This window comes from Poecilia formosa, unplaced genomic scaffold (assembly GCF_000485575.1).
Source record: "Poecilia formosa unplaced genomic scaffold, Poecilia_formosa-5.1.2 Scaffold2, whole genome shotgun sequence".
NCBI classification, from domain to species: domain Eukaryota; kingdom Metazoa; phylum Chordata; class Actinopteri; order Cyprinodontiformes; family Poeciliidae; genus Poecilia; species Poecilia formosa.
The window spans coordinates 4,847,073-4,871,377 of NW_006799941.1; the positions used below are offsets into that span (position 1 = coordinate 4,847,073).

At 38.3% G+C, this 24,305-nt stretch overlaps 1 protein-coding gene across 1 annotated transcript in view; it reads right to left on the bottom strand.

The window, feature by feature from the left end:
• gnai2b (guanine nucleotide binding protein (G protein), alpha inhibiting activity polypeptide 2b) overlaps positions 1-24,305 on the bottom strand; it is a 40,413-nt gene that overhangs the window by 2,145 nt on the left and 13,963 nt on the right. Inside the window, exons 2-6 of the mRNA XM_007550944.2 lie at positions 10,901-10,943; positions 8,420-8,561; positions 5,299-5,459; positions 2,773-2,901; positions 435-564 (exon numbers count right to left, since the gene is read on the bottom strand). Of these exons, the coding sequence (XP_007551006.1) occupies positions 435-564; positions 2,773-2,901; positions 5,299-5,459; positions 8,420-8,561; positions 10,901-10,943 (605 nt within the window). The remainder of the gene's footprint in view (positions 1-434; positions 565-2,772; positions 2,902-5,298; positions 5,460-8,419; positions 8,562-10,900; positions 10,944-24,305) is intronic.

Consider the following 24,305-nt stretch of genomic DNA (forward strand, 5'->3'; position numbering starts at 1 on the left):
TTAAAATGTGCCAGTGTCCCTTGTTGAAGTGAATTACTCAAATAAAAGTCCAATGATGTTCTAACGTTTTGAAATGCACCTTTAGAGCAGAACATGATTGCAGCAATGCCTCTGAACTTCCACCAGGGGGCAGGGTTGTTTCATGCAATAATTTAAACGTGAGGATAAACAGAGCAAAGATTTTGTCGAAGTCTTTTCCCAAACCTTTCCAAGTCGCTCAGAAAAAAGCTATTATTTTTTTTACTACATACTCACACTTCAGATTAAAGTTCAATGAGCCAATTTTACAACCTGGGATTAGATGTTCTCAGGTTACAATCCAGAGTTCTGCCCATGATGCCTTGCAGTCCAGCAGAGTCTAAGATTGAGCCGACACCAAATAAAGAGTAGGTTTGTAAATCTAGTAGAGACCAGAGGATTGGGGGTTTTCTTACCATCTCTTCATCCTCAGCCAGCACCAGGTCATATGCACTCAGTGCAACACAAAAGATAATGGCTGTTACTCCTTCAAAGCAGTGAATCCACTTCTTTCTCTCTGACCGCTGGCCTCCCACATCAAACATTCTGCAAGGGAAAATTTCGGAGAAAAAAAGGACAAATTGTCTGCTTGTGTAAGATGTGGTTAATACAGAAAAAAAACACTAAAGTGAAGCTTAAGGGAAGAATATCTGTGGGGGACTAAAGGAGGAAGTTAGTCTGATCATGCTTTCTTGAGGTTGCTTTGATAGGAGAAGTGGTGAGGAAGTGGAAATATCCCTATCAGATGTGTGGTAGAAAGAAAGGGATGGAGAGGGGTTACGAGAGACAAAAACTGATTTATATTGAGAGTAAGGCGTTAAATGGAAGAGCAGAGTGTAAATGTCGATGGCAAAAACTCCTCTTTGTTTAGGACGTTTTGGTCTTATTCTTATGGTTGTTCTGAAGTGTAAACAAAGCTGGTGAAATCTAATAAAACCGTTCACACAAACCCGTGTAACCCAACTCCCTTTCCCAGTCTTTGCTGTCTGCGGTGATTGACGGAAAAGGAACCAAACTATAAAAAGCCTGCTTCCTGCTATCGATTGTCTCCGTGTATTATTCAGGGTGAGTACCGAGACTGAGACGATGGGTAAATGTCAGAGTTTATCAGGAGGCTGGTCACACCAGAGACCTTTAGCTGGTGCTGCCGTTTTTATGAATTCACTTCAGCGGCGGACAATCATCGTAAATCAGCAAAATATTGTAGTAACTGTAATATCCTTCTATACCTTTCCCTCCATTCTCCGGTATCTAAACCACTTCCTGTCCTCTATAAGAGGCGTCCCTATACATCCATTACTAACCCACACATAAGTGCTTCACCTGGGTCACAGCATATTTTATGTAAGACCAAAAGCAGAGCGTCATGAAGGACCTACTAAATGTTACCACTCAGTAGAGCTCTTGTTTTATTGAACAAGAGCGACGTGGGCAGAATCAGATTTATTTACTCTGCTCTGAGAGCGATAATGATGGTTGAGCTTTTAATTTCTGTCATAATTTGGCTTTTAAGTAGTGGAGTTGCCCATTTTACACCGCCACTTCTAATGCTATTAATAACAGGACCGTCATATTTTCTGGCCAAATGTGTAAACAGTGTGCACACTCTCAATCACACAAATACAGCAAAAGTATTCATACTCTATTGGCGAACTGCAGTGCATTTGATCTGAATTTTTTATTATTTTACTTTGACTCAAAGTAGTTTGCTTTATTGTGAATTTGTCAGCAAAAATATACCTGAATAAAGTCCAGTGTAACCATTTGCATAAGCCGACTCAAAAATCATTTAGGAGCTATAGTTGTGTAAATCTAAACTGAAATATTTTGAAACATAAAGAAGTATATGACACAATTCCACTCTGAGGTGGAGGAAAAACATCTGAGGGTATCTTGTGTGCGTGTGTGTGTATGTGTGTGTGCGTGTGTAGGTGTGTGTGTGTACATGCACTATGCATGGAGAAAAACAAATTCTCTACATCACCAACCCCATGATTAAACATGGGGGTGGTAACATTGCAATATGAGGGATGTTTTTCTACAGTTGGGGCAGGAAAGCTGGTCGGAGCTGATAGGAAGATGGATGGTGCTAAATACAGGCCAATTGTTGAATAAATCCTATTATAGGATGCAAACCATAAGAGAATTGGGCGGCGGTTCCCTATAAAGCAGAACAACAGCGCTTAAAATAAAGCTAGAGTTGGAAAGGGTAAGTCAAAGCAATTTTTTTGATGTATTAGAATGTGTTGGTCAAAGTCCAAATCTGATGCCAACTGAAAATATGTGGCAAAAAGGATGAAATATCTGTTTACAGAGACTCAAAGAACAGGCAAGCATTTCAGTCTCCGAAGATACACCAAGAGACCTACCGGCTGCAACCGATAGAAAATGTGTGGAGAAGACAACTACAGTTCACAAAATTCACATTTTCATTTCCCCTTTTAAATTACTTTGGAAACTCTGTATCAGTTTCCTTTCACTTCACAAATTCGGACTACTTGGTTCTGGTATAGAATCCCAATAAAATCTATCAAAATTTGTGTTTATGTTTATCACTTTGGATGATAGACTCGATGATGATGACAGAATCAGGTGCATTTGATCAGCAACACGTGGCTGCAACAAATCCTCTCAACTATAAAGTTCCCCAAAGTGTGTCAATCTGCTTTTATAATCTGAGAAGCACTGTGTCATTATTGATTTTGTCTGTCTTTTTTTGCATCCACCAATCAGGTCACTGTGCTATGATCTTACTTGAAGTGCAATTCCTTGAAGGTGAAGTGAGTCTCAACGATGCCGGTTGTCTTAACCCGAGTGCGTAGCACATCCTGCTGGGTGGGGATGTAATCTGCTTTTGCTATCCTCTCCAGATCATTCAGGTAACTAAGAGACAAAAACAGCGATCAGGAGCTCAACACAATTTCTAACACATGAGGCAAAGCAAAAAAGAAAAACAAAAAAAACAAACAATACATGCAGGCTTACATGGTGAACAACACAGAGGGCAATAAGTTCAATTAGGCTGCAATCCAAAGCTCCCTGAAAGCTCTAACTTGTTAGCAAGACTTGAGTGCTTTTGTACACATTTGTACACATGAATGTGCAGCTACAGCGTTGTATTGAATAAAACGTATTTCTCATGTTAAGACTCCATTGCACTGGTTGCTGATCTGCAACTTTATCTTCTTGCTAGTTCATTGCGGTGATGCTGCAATAGAAACAAAGAGATGCGTCTTCCGGACAGATTTTACTCCGTTCACAGAACACCTGAACATGCGGGAAAAAAAAACAACAAAAACAAACAAACAAAAAGTCTTTATTCCTTCACATGTGCTGCAAATCAACACAATTAATTAGTAGAACAATCCATATCAGTTTTACTTTTAAATCCATCCATCTTGGTGCAGTCTCTCAACATCAGTCTAGGCTTATGCATACATTTTGCAATGAGTGTTTTGTTGTCTGAGTGCAGCAGTATGTGCAGAATTGATTGTGCAGCCTTCTCTCCAGCTGCTTGTTGCTGCTAATGGTTTTCATGCTCTAACGGGTCACTTTGTGAGTCTTGTAGAAGACGAGGCTCTGCACAAAAAAATGCAGCTCTGACTCATTCATTCACACACATTGCTAACATTTAGCTCACTAACCAACAACACACAAATAATGATACATATTGCAGCTGCCTCTCAAGTCTAGACGAGATTTCTCAGGGGGAAGAATTGTGGCCTTATATGTACAAATGGTGTATCTGACATGCTGAAATGAAATGTCAACCGTGAAGTAGAAATTTTAACATATAACTACAGTTCACGGACTGAGGGTTTCATTAGTCAATTGTGAACAGTCCTCTCATTTGTAAATCTACTTAAAACGTGTTTTTGTGACATTTTAGGAACAGTTACAATCATTGTTATGCTTGTGAAAAGATAGTATACAAGCATCATCATCTTGCATTATGAGGCAAGACAGACTGAAATGCAAAACTCAGAGATTTTTCATGGTGATAAAAAGGTCATTTGCTATTTTACTTGTAAATGTTGTGAATGACATGTTATGATGATCCATGTAATAATCGCCATCATTTTGTGATCCTCTGTTATTTGACAGAAATAACATTATAAAAAAAATTATAGATAGATAGATAGATAGATAGATAGATAGATAGATANTAGATAGATAGATAGATAGATAGATAGATAGATAGATAGATAGATAGATAGATAGATAGATAGATAGATAGATAGATAGATAGATAGATAGATAGATGCGCAAAGTCAATCAATATCCTCTTTATCATTGCAGCTGGTTCTCCTCTATAATTTCTTGCATTTGCTCTGATTCCTGACAGATTGCTGGTCAGTAGGGGGGCGTAGAAGGATCCTTGCTACATGCCACTCTGGCTGACCCACTTACACAAGTTTTGCATCATCTTCCAAAGCCAGCTTGAAACTTCAGATGTCCAGCCACTCTACACTTTGTAAAAAGAAATGGATATTTCTCACATTGATCTCTCTGTTCTTGCTTGTCACAGCCCTACGGTTTAATATTTAATGAGGTGTCAAAGCCTGAAAGGCATACCGGAGAGAATAAAAACAAACAGTTTGGTAAATATTCTCTCTGTTCATGATAACTACTCTGATGCTATATTCCCCAGTAAGCTAACACAAAATCTATAAATTAATTTCAAAAAGGCAAAAAGAGCCACCTGTGGGTATTAATGTGAGAATCATCAGTCCTTAAGCAAACACTTTAATCTCTTTCTTACCCATGAAGAAAACGGTACCTTTTTCTTCTTATCAGTTTTCGATATTAAAGATTAAGCCCACAGAGGAAGAAATGACAGCTAAATGGAAGTTATTGGCCAATTTCTCCGGTCTCCATTACTCCCCCGGAGAACAAGTGCAGGTTTTCACAACAGCTCATATCAGCAATGCTCCAAAGAGAATCCATCACAATGCCAACGAATCGCCTCCTCCAAGGCAGCAGGCTTAAACAGCCATTAATAAAACAAAGATACAAATTTATCAATAAAAGTATAAGTCCAGTGCAAGCAGAATATTCCATCTGCACTTTTTTTTCTAAGGTGAAAGATAAAGTGAGAATTTTCACAAAGCCTTTACAGTCACGTCTAATTAACATCTTCTGCACAGGCACAATGTTCAGAATTTCATACTTAAAGTGGCGGGTCAACACCCAGCTGAATTATTACATTTCCTTTGCCGAGACGACAGTGTGCAATTTTCTGATGCATCACTTTTACATGAAACACCAGTCCATACTTACTACGCCGCCGAGTCATTGAGCTGGTATTCTCGCGACCTCGTAAAGCAACTCTGTATGCCGCTGTCGGCCCACAACCGCCTGATCACGTTGGCCAAGTCTTCAGGAAGAATGCCTTGCTCTTCCGCAGCTGCAGCGAGAGAGAAGAGCTGCTGGGCATCGTCCTACAAGAGAGGCAATGACAATTATGAGCTTCCCTTGTGGGGAATTTGTAAGGTACTAAGCAAAAAATTTAACCTGGTATATGAAAATATGCAAAAAATATTGTGGGCTATGACTTATTTACAAAGGATAATTTGTTTAATAAGAAAAAGGCTGGACAAAAGCGTTATCTTTGGGAGAAATCTACGGCCACACAAAGGCCGATCTCACTAAAAGAAATGAAACAAACAACAACAAAAAACATCTATGTTTGGAGAAAATTATTTAAGTGAACACAAACACACTTGGGTCCAAATCACTGAAAAAAAGCCAAAATAAACATTTGGGAGTGGCCTAGTCAAACGTTTGGACAGGCAGAAGACAACAGATGGATGGATGATGGGAATACAAATGTTTCCTGTACTGTTTCTCTTTTTCATATCCAGAACTTTTGGCCAATATGCAAAATATCATTCAACTGTAGCTACAGGTTTAAGCTACAGCCAGGGAAGCAATATGGATATTAGCAGCAGTTGTTACATTTTACTTAATTCTTTTAACATATCTTTTATTAATTACCATCTAGTTAATTTCTTTTTCTACGTTCATTTATTGTGGTGGTATTTCGTCTAGCAAATGTACTCGACTTCAGCAGCTGGACTGTATGTGACCCTTCCAGTCTATCACTTGTGATATAATACATACACGTCCATATATCTAATATATATTTGGCAGACCAAACGGATAAAATCCAAGTGGAAAATTGATTTCACGTACATTTTTGCACTCGTGTAAACTAGCGTCGCACGATGTGAGCCTGCTTGCGTGCGTTCACTTCTCAACAGAGCCGATGTATCCAAGTGCAGGCAGGCTAACGCGCTAATTGCTGCGCGTAGGAGTGTGAGAGTGTCGTCACGCACACAGAGCCATTTAACAGAAAGGTTGGTGAGAAACAAAAACAACACACACACACACACACACACACACACACACACACACACACACACACTACAGCAGTGTCCTCAACCTTCTGATTACAGCTTTAGTTTCTGAGCGCTGACGCTGGCTTCACTGTAAGGACAAACAGTTCAGTCAGGGTTGACTACGACTGTTCCTGGGTTGCAATAAGTCTGCAGGACGCAGCGGAACAGCATCTCTGCCTGAAGTTGTGAATTTTCTATTTGAAATTTAGCAAGCTTGAGTTGTATATGTATAATAAAAAGGGTTTGGCAAATGAATCGTAATTAGGACTATTCTTTAATATAATTAAGAGAAGTAATAATTATACTTTGGTTCTAATGTCAAAGGGTGTAGTGCTTAATTGTCTTTATTGTCATAATCTCCTTTATCAGGGAGAACCATCCCCATCTCCCTCTCTCTTTGCTTCCCCTGAACAGGAACGACGCAAAAAGTACTTCGCAAAAAAATGCAAAAAAAACAAAAAAACAATGGGTCTTGGTACTTGGGACTCATCATAGCACACAAACCGTAACTGGATTTTATTGCTTCAGTAAAACATTTATAGTAGCATCTGTTCATGTTTCCTGACTCCTCTTTAGTATTTCTGAGGCTATTTTGTTTTCCTGATTTTATTTATTTCTCTGCAAAGCACTTTGAAAAGACAACTGGTGAAAATATTGTCTCATTTGTACCACTTGGGTTTGGCTGCAAAATGGAGGAAGCAGAATAAAGTTAGACTTCTTTTTTGTTGCGTCACCACAGCTAACAAATTAATGAATCCTCAGGCATGCATGGCAGGACAAACCTATCATTTTCAGCATGCAGGACTGTGAGTTATGGACAAATGTCCAACCCCAGTGACTTAAACACAGTCATCAAGTTCTCCCTCAGTTTAGTCAATTACTCAAAACTTCAAGCTGTAAAATCACAAGGTGCTGAAACCTAAAGACTGCTTTAAACCCTCAAACGAATGAGTGATGTCAGAGTCATTAGTTAAAACCTGTGAGACACACACCGGTACTGACAGGTAGACCTGACAATGGCAGGAGGTCATGGATAGTCATAAAATTATAATTCATTGCTCTAACGATGCAAAATTTAACAATGCGACCATGTCTGAACTCTTCCTGCTACAGCTGGGCAAACTAAGCAGGATATCAAATTAATTCAGCTGCTGATGCTACAGACAGCATCCGTTAGCACTTTTGAACAAACCCATCCCCCCATCCCCCTCCAGAAGACCCATCAGGAACTATTTCTGTAGTAGCTTCACGTATTTATAAGTTTCAGACTCCAACGTGTCTATTACAGCTCTTAGAGAGAGCAGATCAAAGATGGAGGGGATGATGAATTCAGTAGGGCAGACACTGTTTCCCTGCAGGTTGCAGTGATACATCAGAGAAGGATCACACCATGTTCCAGTTTCCACCACATCAATATTTCTTCAGACAAAAAAAAAAAAAAGGCTGCTGTGAAACAGGTGCGTGCTGGAAACCACATGATCCTACGTTTGTTTTACCGGCGCAGCTTCCCAGTGTTATTGACTGAGCAAGAATTGCCAAGAGGGTGTGAGAAACAGACCTGCTTTACCAGAGGCGTCGTAACCCTAAAATAATCTTTGCTCACCATCAAGTTGCACCGGGGTAGGTCTAAGTCAGGGAGTAAATGTTATTTTACCGTGAAAATAAGTGGAGCATGCAGCTAAGCTTGGAAAGGAGTGGGTTTTGAAGCGAGGCTACACACCGGTGAAATTGGTCAGGGAAAGCATATCGTGAGCTTTAAAGTCTGAATTAGACAGAAATGCAAGATGGTGTGGATAAAACAGTGTTTGTCGAAGACAAAGGGAGACCTTGCTAAGAACAACAGCTTCACGCAGGATTTACTAATTATAATTAGAACTGCTTGCTTTCAGCCCGGCTGTTAACAATGGAGCGTTTGCTAAAAACTTAAATAATGTGTAGATACATTTAAAATTTTGACAAATATTGGACTTTAATCGGTGCCTTGCGTTTGTGTGTCTTACCGTCCTGGCAGGGTCACTGTAGTCTATCTTGAGGCTGGCCATGGCTTTAACAATGGCCATAATCGACTGGATGGTATTACTGTAAACAACGGCTCTGTACTGTTTACACTCATCTTCTGAGTAGCCATCTTCGTGGATGATCCTAAAATATCAGGAAAAAAAAACATGAAGTATCTGTGGAAAATAATAGGGAAATTCAAAAGCCCACAAAGTAAACACACTGCGGTTGCTTTTCTAAATCGAGGCCTCACACTGTCTTTGCTGCTCTGCTGCATTTAGAATCATGGAGCAGCTCTGCAGAAATAGTCTTCTGACTGTGTTGGCACAAATACATCTGGTAGAAATAAGGATTCACACACATTTTCATTTTCAAAATGAAATGATCTGGTCAGATTTTAAATATGTAGCTTCCAAGGAAGGAAGGAAGAAAAGAATAAAGGATGAAAAGATGGAAGGAAAGATGGACAGATGAAAAATGTTTATCTTGTCAAACAATGTTTATCTTGCCTCCACACACAGTGAGGATTAGATTAAACAAGATAGGACATTCTCAGTTTCTCACTTTTAGAAAGCTGCACCAGAGAGTGGAGTCTTGGAGTCACAAAGTCTCCATGACAATCATCCACATTATGGTTTTATCACACATCTTTGTCAGGGGCAGAGGGGGCAGAAATTGTAAGGGGTTCTGCATTTGAAGCCAAGACCAATTTCACACAAAGCAAGTGTGTCTGCACCATGTATATCAGCGTCTAATTGAACATGACTTTAACATACCTGTGGCACACAGTCCGATATGTCTAGAAGAGTTCAATGGCCGTGGCTGGTCAAACAGCCAATGATTTAGTGCATCCGCAATTTTAGTATCGATTCTAACAACATAAAATGGAAATGAGCGTGGTAAAAGGTGGGTAACCATCCATGCAAACAGTCAATAATGTGTCACAGCAGTATCACATTAAAACTGGCAAAGATGCACACTAGTACTCTGCTTGAGGGTCAATAAAGACTCAGCAACCTCACAGGTATACAATTACACTGTCGGGGAGAAAAAGAGCAAAACAGGTGCTGGAAGAACACGAGAGTACAGAGAGAGAGCTCTCACCTCACCAGCAAGTTCAATTTCTGAGGTGACAAACAAAATAAAGTATCTAAAGCAGATGCACAGTACAGTTATACAGTTATAGATTGAATTTAATGGCAGCACTAAAACTCACATGTTTTCAGCTTTGCCATCGAAAGGTATTCTGCATGCTTTGCAACACTTCTCATCAGGTTAATTACGCTTCCCAAGTCAAATCAATACATTTCACAGTTTGCGTTCTAATTAGTATTTGGTTAAAGTACCTTAACTATAAATTTATGGAAGATATGTGTGGAGCAATCTGATTATACAATGTGGAGACAGCAAATAATGTGAGGGAGGGAGGAATAGATAGTGAATGGACCGGTAGATGTGCTGATGAATAAACCAACAGATGATGATGGGATGAGGAAGAAAGTCAGGAAATATTATCCTTATTGCTCAAGCAGACCAAGAAAAAACATTGAGATAAAACTGCAGAGAGTGTAGGAACCAAGCCTAAGGTTGATGTAGAAGAAGAGGTGCAGCAGTCTGGTAAACACATAAGCTGAACTGCATCATCTCTGCAGCATTCAGCTGATGCAGTACGCCGAGTCCATCCCTTGCAGCAATGTAATTGTAAGCAAAGAATAATGGAAGTGTTTGCCTTTCCACGCGCACATAGACGTTTCCCGTCAGATACATCAGACTGCACAACAAAGTGCTGAAAAAGCAATCTCAGATAATATTCTGTTGATTCTAAAGGGAAGCTGCTTGATGGAATAAACTGAAGTGATTAATGATGACCAGAGGTAAGTTATAATGAGATCTCATTTGTTTTAAGATGCCAGGTCTGTGGTTTTTCTAGCTTCCTACTGGCTATTTCTGTGTTTAACAGATGGATGTCATGTGTGTCTCACGTGGTGATTTATCCGTGTGTCTGAATGTATTAATTAAATTATTTCAAAAACAATGGACTGTTTCCACTTGGAGCTCATAATAAGTGGGTTCAATGCCTGGTTAGCCCTGAGGAATGTGAATAATTTAGTTTCCTCAGATGTGTGTGTGTTTGTGGGTTTACTGAATCCTTCACAGAAATAAGTGCTTCTCTGATTATAGACTTATCTAACAAACATAAATTCTTCAAAATGAGTACTTAGAATATTCCTGGGAATCATATTGGAGGAATCCAAATGCATCTCATCTAACAATGACATAGAACTGTAAACTATTGCTGTTCTGGTTTAAAACATTTACAATCAGAGAAATAACTGAAAAAAGAGAAATGGAATAGTAAAATAGTTCAATAGTTATTGATGTGGTTTGTGTTGCTGTACAGGATTCATTTCAGGTAAAAAAAAAATAAAAAAAGGAAGTGAGCAAAAGCAAGAAATGAAATAAAAACAGTGTTCTTAACTTACTTCATTTGCTTTACAATGGTGCTCTTTCCAGACTCCCCAGCACCTGTTGAGACATTAAAATATTAATAGTTACAAATAAATCTAAGGCCAGTGTTGTTTTTGCAAAATAATTAGAACAAAGTTCAGATGCAGCAGTGACTGTTCTGCTCTGAAAACATGAGTGACCCAGTGATGACCTGGCTCTTTTGTCCTCTGGGTTGTTTACGTTTATTTATGTTCCCATATGTGCGGACGTGAGCCACGGACACAAATGATCTTCCCCCATTAGTTCCAGTGTTTGTGTTTTAAAAAAGAAGAGTGTAGTCAACAGATAAACCATTACAAGCCAAACTTTAAAATAATTACAAAAACTTATCTTTTAAATTTTACTTTTTTTTTGCTGTAAATCTGTTCAGCAGCTCCATAATTTATTTTCTTGTTTTCTTATTTTATTCTGCACCTCAGTGAAATATTAACATGTTTTGTCTCTGGGAGCTACATCATGTTTTAGTTTTAATAAGCTAAAAGCTGATAAGACAGTCTTTAGTGGAAAAAAAATATTTTCAAATTAAGCTAACTATCGTTGCGACGCATAACTCATAAATGGTCTTTAAATAGATTAAATTATTTGTTGCATCTTATGATTTTTTGATTCCTTTTCTGTCTGACTTTCAGCTGTTGAGTATGACTTCAGCTCCCATGAAATAGGCAATGATACTCTTTAGCTTTTTGTTTCATTTATACGTTAAAAATTCTTTATAAACAAACATGTAACAAAATTATTCGATAAATAAATGGGTTAAAAATTGAGGGTGGCAGTTCTTTGACACTTTCTAAGCACTATCAGAATCAGTTATACCGTCATCAAATTCACACTTAAACAGTTGTTTTGTTGGTCCGTAATATATTTTAATACAAATTATAAATGTTAGCTTTTCAAAACATTCTTTGTCATTTTATATTTCACAAGTAATGTATTAAAGCTAATACTTTAAACCTAGCAGATTAACTTAATGAATTATGAAGAGCAGGTTTTCTGAAATCAACCTGCTCTTCATAATTTAATATTTCAAACATCAAGTCTCCATGCTTTTATTATTATTATTATTATTATTATTATTATTATTATTATTATTATTATTATTATTATTATTTTATTTTTTTAAATCAGAAAACTTGTTTAAATTCCCAGTTTTTCCCAGGTCTGTCATAAATAATCAAAGACTGCCTTTGGTGATGATAAAGAAAAGAAAGTATTGTAAATGCACAAGCTGGCTTGAAAGCCGAAGTTTAAAATACTGTCCTGCGTAAAGAGAAAGTGGAGTATTACTCTCTCTGCAGAGACACACACACACAGTGAAGGTCACCTTCCTCCATGGCACAAAAATAAAACGTTTCCATTAATATTTGAAGCCTAGCAGGAGGTGAACGCTTGTAAAAAGGAAGAAAGAGATGAGGCTTCTAATCTTTCTCCCAGGGTGGCTTATGAGAATAAGACACTGTTCTACTGCTTCAGGGGGAAATTTTCTGAACCTCTATCAGATTTTACAGGTGAAAGTCAGCTTGTTGCAAATTGAAGGAATAAACGGTGCAGACTAAACATTATTGTTGTCATACATCTTTGGGCTGAAAGTCAATTATGAAACAATACCGAAAGTAAGTCAACATTATTTGGCTTTCTTAGTGTTCAAAAAGGAAACGAAAAGAACTGCCAAAATGTATTTGTTGCGGTCCAAGGTATTAATACTGTGTTTGAGATTTAAGCTCAAGATTATAACTATTGTGAAAGGGAAGCTGCTGGTGTCATTATGTGAAAGGCGGACAGACATATACAGATTTCATCCAGATTAACCACAGGTATCAGAAAATGACAGCTCCCTGCATTGTTTCTTTATTACACAGCAAGTCTAAGTGCTACACAAACACTGTGACAGAATAGAAACAATTTATGGAGCCTGTGACCTCACCCCAACCCTTCAGCCATCCATCAGCGGCTGCCTCCTGCTGCACAAATACCAGCCACTGACTTCTGCTGCCGCTTTCAGAGTAAAAATGTCTGAGCTACAACCAAAGCATCCTAAACAATCCGTCTAATACTGAAACATTGTAATTCTGACTTTTTAGTAGCAATGACCTCACAGAAAAAAATAAATTTTTAGCAAGTGCTAAAAATTTTTTTAAATATGATCAATTATTTTACTGTGAGATAAACAAAAACTGGAAGATCAATTTTTACTAATAGCCCTGAAGAATTAGATTTTTTGGGAACCAATCTCTTTGCTGATCACTTGGCCAGTTTAATTTTGAGTTAGAAATGTGCTATAGTTACATATGGGATCATTGTAATTTCATATTAAGGATGCAGTGAAAAAGGAAGATGGAAATAATTGTTATCTATGTACATGATAGTGTTAGAACTGCAGCACAGATAGCTGCTACTGGAAATTAAAACAGAAGCAGTTTAAAAAAAAAAAAAAAGAAAAAAGAAACGTATCTAAAAATGTATTTTGATCCTTTTGTTGTTTCATTACTATGCGGTAAACATTTAGGGAAATATTTATCATGGTCAATGTGTTCTGTATGTCAGTGTTCATGCCAGTTATGATGTTTCTTTATTACTACTGGTTAACATCCACCATGAGAAAATGTCTAAGTGCCAAGAGTCACATCCTGCCAGGGTTTGTAAGAGGACAAGACCGTATAAAGCTAGACCGATGGATATTTGCTAAATAAAAGCTAAATGTTAATATCCGTAGTCAAAAACACCACTGCTGAATTTGTATGTAGCTCTCCAGGGAAAGGTTTATTTTCTGCATGTCTGATTTGAACAGGAACAAGGGGAAAAGACAAGTCTGCATGTCTTTGGCCAAGAAAAGGATTGTTTTTTTCGGATAGCCCATGTTAAACATGTAATATTTAATCTACCTATAATTGGTCAACATTATTGACAATTATACAACAATTGCTAACCATTGCAACTGAAGGCTTTATGGGATCACCAGTAAATTCTGAACTATCTGTATTCCTCTTAACACCTAACGTTACAAGCAGTCTTAAAGGTGTGCGTTGGCTGTTTCTTTATTAAAGCAAAAACAAACAGTGTCAACATTAATTGATCACAGTGGGGCACAACACAACAACTCTCATCTTCATATGAGATAGGGACACCAACAGTCAACAAAGCTTCATTATGAGGGGACATAAAAATGTTGAAGTATATTCTAGCACTGAGGGATATAATTATGGCTCTATAAGACCATAAAACGATTGCTGATATAATTGATATTAAGACGTATTCACATAGAGCTAAATAAAATACACAAATATCTGTTTTGCGTAGAACATTAAATGAGTTTGATTAGAAATGCCACATGGAGACTGGGATTTGGTACGCAGTGGGGGCAAGTCAGTTACACACGCATCTATTTGCAGACCTTAAAACTTTGACTTTTTATTGTTGGCACAGCAAACTCTGGATTGCTTTGTGATGGGGATATGACAACACCACTTCCATTTCCTGATTCATTAACCACAACTATCCTACCCGTGTTGTTTTCCAGTGAGTGTCAAAAAAAAAGAGGATCAGTGATAAGAAAATCCAAGTTGGTGGAGAAAAGAAAAACCATAACTCGCTTTTCTTTCTCTCACTAGCCATGATGGGTGCTTGGCAGCTCTCTCAGTTGCATACTTCTGATGCCACAGAGTCTGCTCAATAAGTGGACGACATGTCCTGATATCGAGCAAATACATTTCCACCCATCCTTTCAGAGTACATACCAATGAGAGCGAGCTTAACACAAACACACAAACAAAAAGGATATTTGTCTTTTTGGTTGCCAAAACCTCTCTGGTTTTATATAATAATTGTATAATTGTTTGACACACGTGGACATTTTTTTTTAAAAGGATGGTATGTATTTTCCTGGCACATAGTGCCATTTATAGCACAATCAAGTAACCATTTTACCTTCAGTTATAAAAATGTTGTATTTATCAAACATTTGACGCCTTGATAATGGGCTTCTGTCTCTTTAAGAAGCTCCTACTCTTTCGGATACTCCACCCTCAGGACGTCATCACAATATATCTACTCAAAATGTCATTGACAACCACCAGAGGTTGGAGTCCTTGTCAAACGGTGTTTTTGATTAAAGTCCCAGAGGGTTAGAGTCCCAGTTAAACGACGTTTAACTGAGGTCCTAAAAGGGGCGCTGGTTTTAATGTTTTTATCTTTTTTAATCTTTTTTCAAAATCTCTTTCTCTTTCTCACTGTTTGTTCAATGTCATATGCTGTTTTTATTTTAATTATGTAAAGCACTATGAAATGCCTTGCTGCTGAAATGTGCTATACAAATAAAATTTGATTGATTGATTGATTGATAGAAGGAGTTTATCCAATAAGCTCAGCAGACACACAGTTTCAACAGGTGTTTGCTTAATTGCTGCTGCCGCTAGTCTAGTGGAGCAGTGTGCAGGAGGCACAGGAGAGGGGTGTAATTTCAAGCAGAGGCTTTGTGGAAATACGCAGTGCTTTGTATGAGCAGGCGTTTTAAGCATCCCTCGATGGCTGCCACAGAAGATTCAAGGATTTCTCAATCATGAATGAGAGAATCAAAGCAACACTCCAGGTATTATTTTGATGGTGAAATAACATCATAACATAATGTAAAGCTAAAAAAAAAAAATGTCGATCTTACCTAATACCTCCCCGTTTAACACTACAACACCCTCACAGCTGGACCTGCAATCAGTCGATGTCTGATGAACATGGAGTCTAACTGCTCACTCACTGCATGCCCACAGGGAGGGGTTTATATTGGGCCGGATGTCTGCTTCTTCGTGTTCAAATCACAATCTGTCGGGGGTGGATGTGGATCTGAACTGACATAGGTTGGACGGTGAAACCTAGTGTTCAAATCTAACAGTTTGAGTGTTATTAATTAGCACGCAGCGGCATGCAATGCACATCCTCCGTTTGGTCACTGTGACTAAGCAAAGGTGGGCAATAACACCATGAGAGAAATGTCCTTTCATCATGAGCTAAAGCATCACATGCTGACTTTTCTTTTGATACAGAGTTCAGTACTGGAGGTGTGATGTTATGCAAAGTGAGACTCATGTTTCAGACATTACCCTGAGTCTGTAAGTTACCAATTACCACAGTGATGAAAACAAAATGATGCACAATGGAAATCATATATTAAATGTAAAAAAAATTAAATAAAAAAAATGCCTCTTTTCAGGAATCATATCAAGCATCTGGGGATTAAATATACATAAAGTCTTTAATGGTTGAATCATGTCAGATTACAAAACGTGGGTGGAAAAGGTCTCTACATTTTGGTTTTGCTTACAAGAAAGACAGATTTGGTTGCTTATAAATATTTCCACCCATGAAAAGGTGAACAATAATAGTGTGGAAACTAAAGGAGCCCAATTCATCACTCTGCCAAGCTATGGGTATTGTGCTTGTTAATCAGCCAACTGGAGCAAATAGCACAAGGCTAATTGAGCAGCTAATACCAAGTGGTTGCACTGCCAGTATTATTCAAAAAGGAGCAGAACTGCAAACAAAGGGGGTTATATTTAATGTAATTAGACCCTGGAAACAACTCAGAATTTCAGTAAGTCTGTATTCTATATTGTTACTGACCTAATAGTCAATGTATGATAATCATAATAACCAAATAGCGTTGGTGTTAGCTCTCTCTAAAATAGGAGGCAACAGGACTTCTTGAAAATATTTCACCTCTCATCCAAAAAACTTCTTCCATTTTGCAGCTGAGTTATGAGTAGCAACCAATACTTTTATTTGAGTGTCGAACCGAAGAAATGCTTTGCATAAAAGGGTCCAAGACAAATGAATTTCTATTTTAGCACCAGAAATAATATAATATAATAATATAAATGAAGTATGATAAATTTTACTATATCATTCACACACAAAAATAATAAATTGATAATCAGGATCAGGAGCATCTTACTGTCCCTGATCAGTGATCAGATGGAATGTGTTGGATTGTTTCTGCAACAGTGGGAATAACTATCATTTTTCTGGCATTATGTCATGTTACACTGTACAGACTCAAGTCAAGCTACAACTACTCTTAAAAATGAAGTTTTTAAGGCGTTTCCTGTAAGCTGTTCTGGAAAACTTAATTGTTCATAAAAGTTAGTTTAGGAATTATGACATAATTACAAAAAGACAAATAATTGTCTTTTTGTACTGCTGGCATAAAGTATGAGAAGTCAGACTTTACGTCTGTTCAAATTTCCTCTCCCCCTTTTGAAAGCAGGAAAAGTACAACTGCTCATACAAACACTGACCAAAACACACATTTAAGATGATCCACTGTGGCACACTTACAGCTCCCATAGACATCGAAATAAAAAGACTCATTAAGTATAAGCAGTATTAAATTCAAGTGGCTGTGTCTCAGGCTGAGAAGCCAGGACAGGGAGAGATAATGCCACGCTTTTTCTGGCTTCTGCATGCTGCTGGTGCTCAAGGGAAGAAGCACCAGTTCTTTAGAAAGGAAGTGGGAAACCTCCTGGCAAAGTGTCTCTTTGGATAAAAGGAAGAAACTGCGTGACTGAATGTCATTGAAGGATATCTAGGCCTACACGAAACCCAAAACGCCACCGGAGCAGGGGGTGGGTAGAATCCATTATGATCAGGTGACTTCCTGAGGTCTGCATTTGGTTCATGCGCTTTAATTACAAGTCTCAAGCAAGGACAGGCCACATTATAAATTGGCTGAGAATAGCAGTGTGCAATTGGGAGAAGATGCAAATCGTTTCGGTGCAGTTTGGAGGGCACAGATTCCCTTTGGAAAAGCTGAGCACTTCATATTAACTATGTGTGGTGCGAACATGCAGGCCAACTAGAATCCTGCATATATTAAGAAACCCCCAACTATAAATCCCATGCAGGAAAGACGCTGAAAACTGTGTGAAGGAAATGCAACGTTGATTCCAGCTTCCTCCGGTCAGGTTGGCGTACCCGTGAGGCACTTAACCCTAAATTGCCCTTGGGTGAGTGTATCAGTGTATTAAATATGTGCAGGTTGTGAGTCTAAACGGATGAACGTGTCTGTAGTGTCAGGCACCTCGAGTTCAATTCAGTTCAACTCAGTTTATTGGTATAGCGTCAATTCACAATAAATGTCATTACAAGACGCTACACAAAAAAAAGTCTTTGCAATTCAATCACACATTCATTCGAAATGATTATCAGACAGTGCATTAAGCTCAGTTCATTATTCAGATTAGTATAAAAAGCTTTTTACTTAAGGAAACCCAGCAGATTGCATCAGGCAATTGACTTGCAGCGTTCACTCCTCCTTGATGAGCATGTAGCATTCAATCACTTGCATTGACTTTACACCCATCCTTCATGCATGTAAAAACAGTGGAGAAGAAAGAAAAAAAAACATCCGTTTAACAGGAAGAAACCACCAACAGAACACGGCTCCACTTTCAGGTAAATTCAGTCCATTTACCTTTTTCTGCCTTGTAGCTATAAACCACAATTGATCATCTGTTTAGGAGAACAGGCAACATCACATTCTAAACATAAGGGAGCGATTGCTATGAAATGTGATTTTAATGCTGTAAGACAAAATGATGAAGAAGTTCATCGGTCTCATGTTTTATTTAGCATGATTTGGGAGGTGTTTGAATTTCAGATCATATTAGAATCTGTGATTTCCAAAATGTTAAAGATATTTTGAAACTGATCAAGTTAGAAAAGTTAGAATACACCAAAGATAGGACAGCACAACTTTGCAGCACACAACCTTCCCGTCATCGTATTATGTCTCCTCCTCTAGAACTTTATTACAGCCTAAATGAACTGCAAATATGACTTAAGATGTAGTAGAAAACAATTTCCCCTTACAATCTTACTTTGCTTTAAAACATCTAATTAATAGTGAAGGTAGTTAACTTTGAGATGCTTCACTTAGTAACGCCACACACACCAACGTTCAGATGTCTGAGTGCATTAAAATGGTCGTAAATTGCATTTTAGAAGCAACATTCCGAACCTAATTAAAACACTTTATCTTATCAAGTTGTGTATGTTTGTCAATTTTTCACACTTCTAGCACAGGTTTACAATTTGTTTAGACATGTGCATGCAACACAGGGCTGTGATTCTTATGTTTGCATGCCTACATGTCAGTAGATGTGCACGAGACACAATGCACATGCTGCCACACAAGAGCAAGGAGACTTGTCACTGCAGAAGTGAAAGTGCAGCATCAGCAACAGTCTGGAGCCAGACTATGTTGTGTTTCTGTTGGCAGTTTAAAAAGTCAGCAGTAATGTTTTGGTCCAAGTCTGAGCACACAACACCAGTTTTAGAGTAGACGTTATTGCTTTAAGTTGTGTTAAGTTAAAACAGTTTAGTTTATTAGTTTGTTCTTACAGTGATCCACACATTACATGATTACAGACAGTTTGTGGAAATTAATTAAAAACAAGCCAATAAAAAAAAGAGAGAGGGAAGACAACATGACAGAATATGTAGCAGCTTTTGTGACAATTAAGTTTGGTTTGGTAATAAGGTGGTTCGAGGGACATTGAATAGAAATTACTTCTCTGTAACCGTTTCAATAGGGTTCACCAATGTGCAGCAAAACTATAAAACATGAAGGTAATCTGGAGAGCAGCTTGTTTTAATTACAGGTTCAGTGTGGTTCGAAAACTCCAACTAAAACAAAAAAAAGAGAGAGAACAAAAACTCATTAGCAAATAAACTACTTTTCCAGTTGAATACTGTCCCTTTAGGAACAGTGTTTCATATGTCTGTGTCACACACACACACACGCACACGCATGCACACACGCACACACACACACACACACACAACAGCTCTTCAGTAGCATAGCCTTTGCAGAAACATTTTGCTTTGAACAGCATGTAAGCCCGTTACCACATTTCGGCATGTGCCAACGTCATAGGCCACCTATTGTCTGAGCAAATGCCACGGAAAGATGACTCACTATCCTGGCTGTGGCATGATTCCTCCTTCTCTAATCCCAGCTCACTGCCCGCAACTGTTGGTGTCACGACTGTTCCCATTCACTTGACTATTTCAACCATTTACAGAACAGCCTCCTCCGGGCATTGATGACACTGAATAGAAAACACAAAAAAACACTTATGCTCTTACTATTTCAGGCCTTATTGAAAAGCAACCGTCGTAAATCTCGGAGTGCAGACAAGCCGCTGTGCCTTTTTACAGCCAAGTGATCAAGCAAAATATAGTGAGTGTTAGTAGTGGCAAACGGCACGCATGTGAATGTACCTGTGAGTCCATATATGTTTCTCAAGGTCTCGAGGTTTTAAAAACCTCTGGAATGTTCCTCTCACCTAGCAACCCCAGCTTAAGCCGTTACCTAGCAACCCAAGCGGAGCTCCAGAAGGTTTGGTCAGCTCGTTTTACCGCTGTAGAGTGGCTGCTGCTACCTTGAACGTAGCACCAACATCCAGAGGAACATTTTCTTCCACAAGTTTTCTGGACTCAGTATCTAGTGAAAACTGTTTCAAGGTATCCCCTTACTATGACAAAAATGTATGCAAATTGATTGTTTAGTTGTTATTTATAACATCAAAATGCAACAATTGCCACTGCTCAACAAACCTTTTCACAATTTGATATTTTGTACATTGCTATTAAATACAAAAAGGGGTTTTCAACAGGTGGTAAAAGAAAACTTTCAAAAACAATCTAGTGTTATCTTAAAATATAACCACCATTAATGCTAACTCATGGGTTGACTGATGTGTAACCATCCTTGGGCCTGACCACTGCACTGCCAGTGCAAGAAGTCCCTTAAATAGAACATGATGTAGGCTGAAATACCTCAAAAAGCAGCAGATCACCTCCTGATCTAAAGAAAGTCACTTGAATGTCAGAACATATTTCTAAGGCTGTAAGAATGCAACGAATCACAATAATAGTCCTTACAGAGGTGTAATTTTCATTAATGGTTGGCCAAGCAAGATAACCCTAAGATAGCATTAGTTATTCATCTTTAATGACACAAAGAAAATCCAGAACAAAACATTTAAAGCGCTGCAGACCTCACGAGAGAGAGAGAAAGGTCAGAGTTCCAGATTAAACAATAAGACAGAAATTGTATTATCCATGGGAGAGATCCAAATAGAAAACCGTTGAGGAGGACCACCTCACACGTGCAAAAAGTCCCATCTTAATGATCCCCAAGAGTTTTGGGAAAATATTAAAACAGTTTGGAGGGTATGAATGTTGCAAAACTGTCATACTGTGATTGTCTAGTCAAAAAACACCAGACTGAACTGAAAGAACTATCTGGGTATAAAAGCATAAATACTTTCTTTAGTCACAGGAATAAATCCGAAACTGTGTTGTTGTTGTTGTTGTTGTTGTTGTTGTTTTTTAATTAATTCTTCTTATAAATGGAGCTGATTTCTTTCTGACCATTCACTGACTTACTCTCTTCCTGCAGTCATCCCTCCATTATAGCAGACCTAAGCTCAAGCCTTTCTCTCTGCTCCTCTTTCTTCCCGTCTCCCCACTGCCTCGGCTTCTGAAGAACAGAACTCTAATTGCCTTAACGTACAACAGCAAGCTGGATGCGGTGGTGCCTGTTTACAGGACCAAAAAATTGTGAGTCTTTCAGGCAGCCATGCAGCCACCTCCCACTCAATAGCACCCAAAACCCTTTTCACATGCAGGATGGATAATAATGGAGGAATTTTTACATTGCTGGATACAGTATGCTACTGCCTAGAGTGGGAAAGTAGGTCATCAGCCTTGCAGGGAGCAGTGAAGCTTCGCTGCCTCTCTGCAAGGTTGGATGCCTGCTGAACTGATGGCAACCTAAACCAATCACAGAGAGGCAAATGAAACAAGAAAACAATGTAGATTTAGAATGAGTAGAAAGGAAACTATGTTCAGCTGTATTCTCGTAAACCGAAATTAAAAACAGCACACTGTTAGAGCAAGACGTGCTTTATAAAAGGCAGCGGCTTAGACATTGTATAACATTATATAGACTGCAATTTATCATTGCTAGGTGAAGCAGCACTAAGTCCAGATGAGTTGCTTCATTATTGTCTCCTAATAACACAAACAAGCACTTCTTTACATTTAATCCCTTTAGAAGTCAGCACATCCTTCAGCACCATTGATCATCCAGTTTTAAATCAAAGCCCCTAAGCCGCACGTCTGTGTTCCCAGAACGCCTCTTGACTGTTTTAATACCTTTTTCCCGCTAAATTACGTCTTCCTCACCACTGACAACACATCCTCCTCTTTAGCAAACGCGACACGCACTCTGCAAAAAGGTGCTGCTGCTCTTCTAATGTGCTCTCTACCTGTCTCTCTTGTTGGGGTGCAAAGCACAAGCAAAACGCTTGATTTATTTTCTGAACTTGTGATGCCTGAATGTACCAATAGTCAAGCCAGCCTCAAGATTTAAATAGGAAAACCTCATGGAACTGCATCAATACATTTTTTTTTGTTAAGTCTGAAGAAAAAAAGACAAACATGCATTTTAGCTCGTTTAAAAGTAGTTGGCGCATTTGTTGGTATATTTTCTAAAGCAATTTGTCTTTTGGGCTGAGCTTACATGAGTCCAACACAATAGCTCTTTTCCTATTTGGTCTTCTGTGAAAACTGACTACTCCCTCAGACATACAGCGACATTTGCTTTCACATTTTTGTCATTAGACTGTACCAGAATGGAGCAATGCAGCACAAAAAGCAATTTTCAAGGTGACATGGAGGACGTTAAAAGTCTCCACCAGAAACCGAAAGTAGAATAATATTGTACAACATTCATTTTCAGTAAACATTTGGGCCTAATGCATCAAAAAGAAAGAAAAAAAAGATTTTAAAATGTTCTAGATTTTACAGGTGACATCTTCGCAATTAATGCCTTGGAGGACAACGGTTCTTTGGTGCACAGAACAAATGAGATTACATCAAAACAAGAAGTAAGCTGTGAAGCATAATTTGAAAATAAAAAAAAGAGGCAGAAATTCCCCTGAATTGCTTTCGGACACTGACCTAAGAGTTTCCTAACCTTTGTCTCAAATTTACTGATGCATTCCTGTGCCTATGTTTCCTTTAGGAAATGCTGCAGCACAAAGTCAATCTCTAAAATGTGGGTCAAACTGGATCTGGATGAAAAAGCTCCCTATAAAACTCCTAAATAAACAAGAGATTTAAAAAAAAGACATTAAAATAAAAGGATTTAGCCTGCTGATCTGTTTTCCAATAAAGCCATGCATTATGAAAGAACTGACATAGTCAAGCAGATTAGATGGGTACAAAAATAGGAACAACTTTTTCTTTGATCTCTGTAATATGTCTGGTTGAACTCAAGTCTTTCCTGGAGGGTAATTTTTGCAGTTTTCTGGGGGGGGTTTTCTGGATAAGTTAGAACTCCCAGCAGAGCCGATTCCAGATCTTATAGGAGACGGGCTATTAGAAGTGTCATGTACCATTCAGAAAACTAATCAGATAAGTAATTCAGAAGGAAATCAATGTGTACTCAGCTTTCCCAAAGACCCTCTTAATTACACTAATGAAGTGAAAGCTTATCGATTGTTGGTTACAGCACTCGACATGTGCAAGTTCTTTAAATAAATGGTCAAAATGATGTTATAATTAGCTTTTAGCAGATGATAAAAAAACACTAAGGCTTTCATTTGCCATGAGATTTCTGATAAATAGGAGCTTTCTGAATCTGTTAAACCGACAGCCATCGGTCACTTTAACGCGTGCGACTCTTTTTTTCAGCAACACTTAGGTGTGACAAAACAATTTGAGGTTTAACTCTAATTGAGTGATCTATCAAGTGAGATCCATCATCACAGTTCTTGTGGTGTTAAATTTTCTAAAATGCTACCCTACAGTATTCTATAAGATCTACAGAGAGGATCAGGCCTGACCTTCCCTCCACCCAAGGCTAGGGTCAGGAAAAGGGCAGCTGATGTCTCTGCAGACCCCACACATCCTGTAAAGAACCTGGTAAGACTTTTATCTTCAGGTTGGTGCAACAGAACACTATTTTTCAACAAGCAGTCATCACAGAGACGGTTTCTTTCCCCGGGCCGTCTCTCTGATGAACTCTTATGTCAGAGTATTACTCTGTAATGTCAGAATCCATCCATACTTATTTGTATGGACAGACAAGTAATAGCAGTGGTGCATGGGAGCAGCTAACATTTCTGAGTAATTGTGTTAATTTATTTACAGTAACGAGGATAGTTTGTATAAACTTGAGAGAAAAAAAAAACATTTTGATTTATTAGGATTAACCATTATTTCTAATTTGTAGTTTCCTCAGAATGCAAAAACATTACTGCATATAAAAACTATACAGCTTGCTACGTAATTTAGCTAAACTAAGAAGTTTGCTTCTGATAA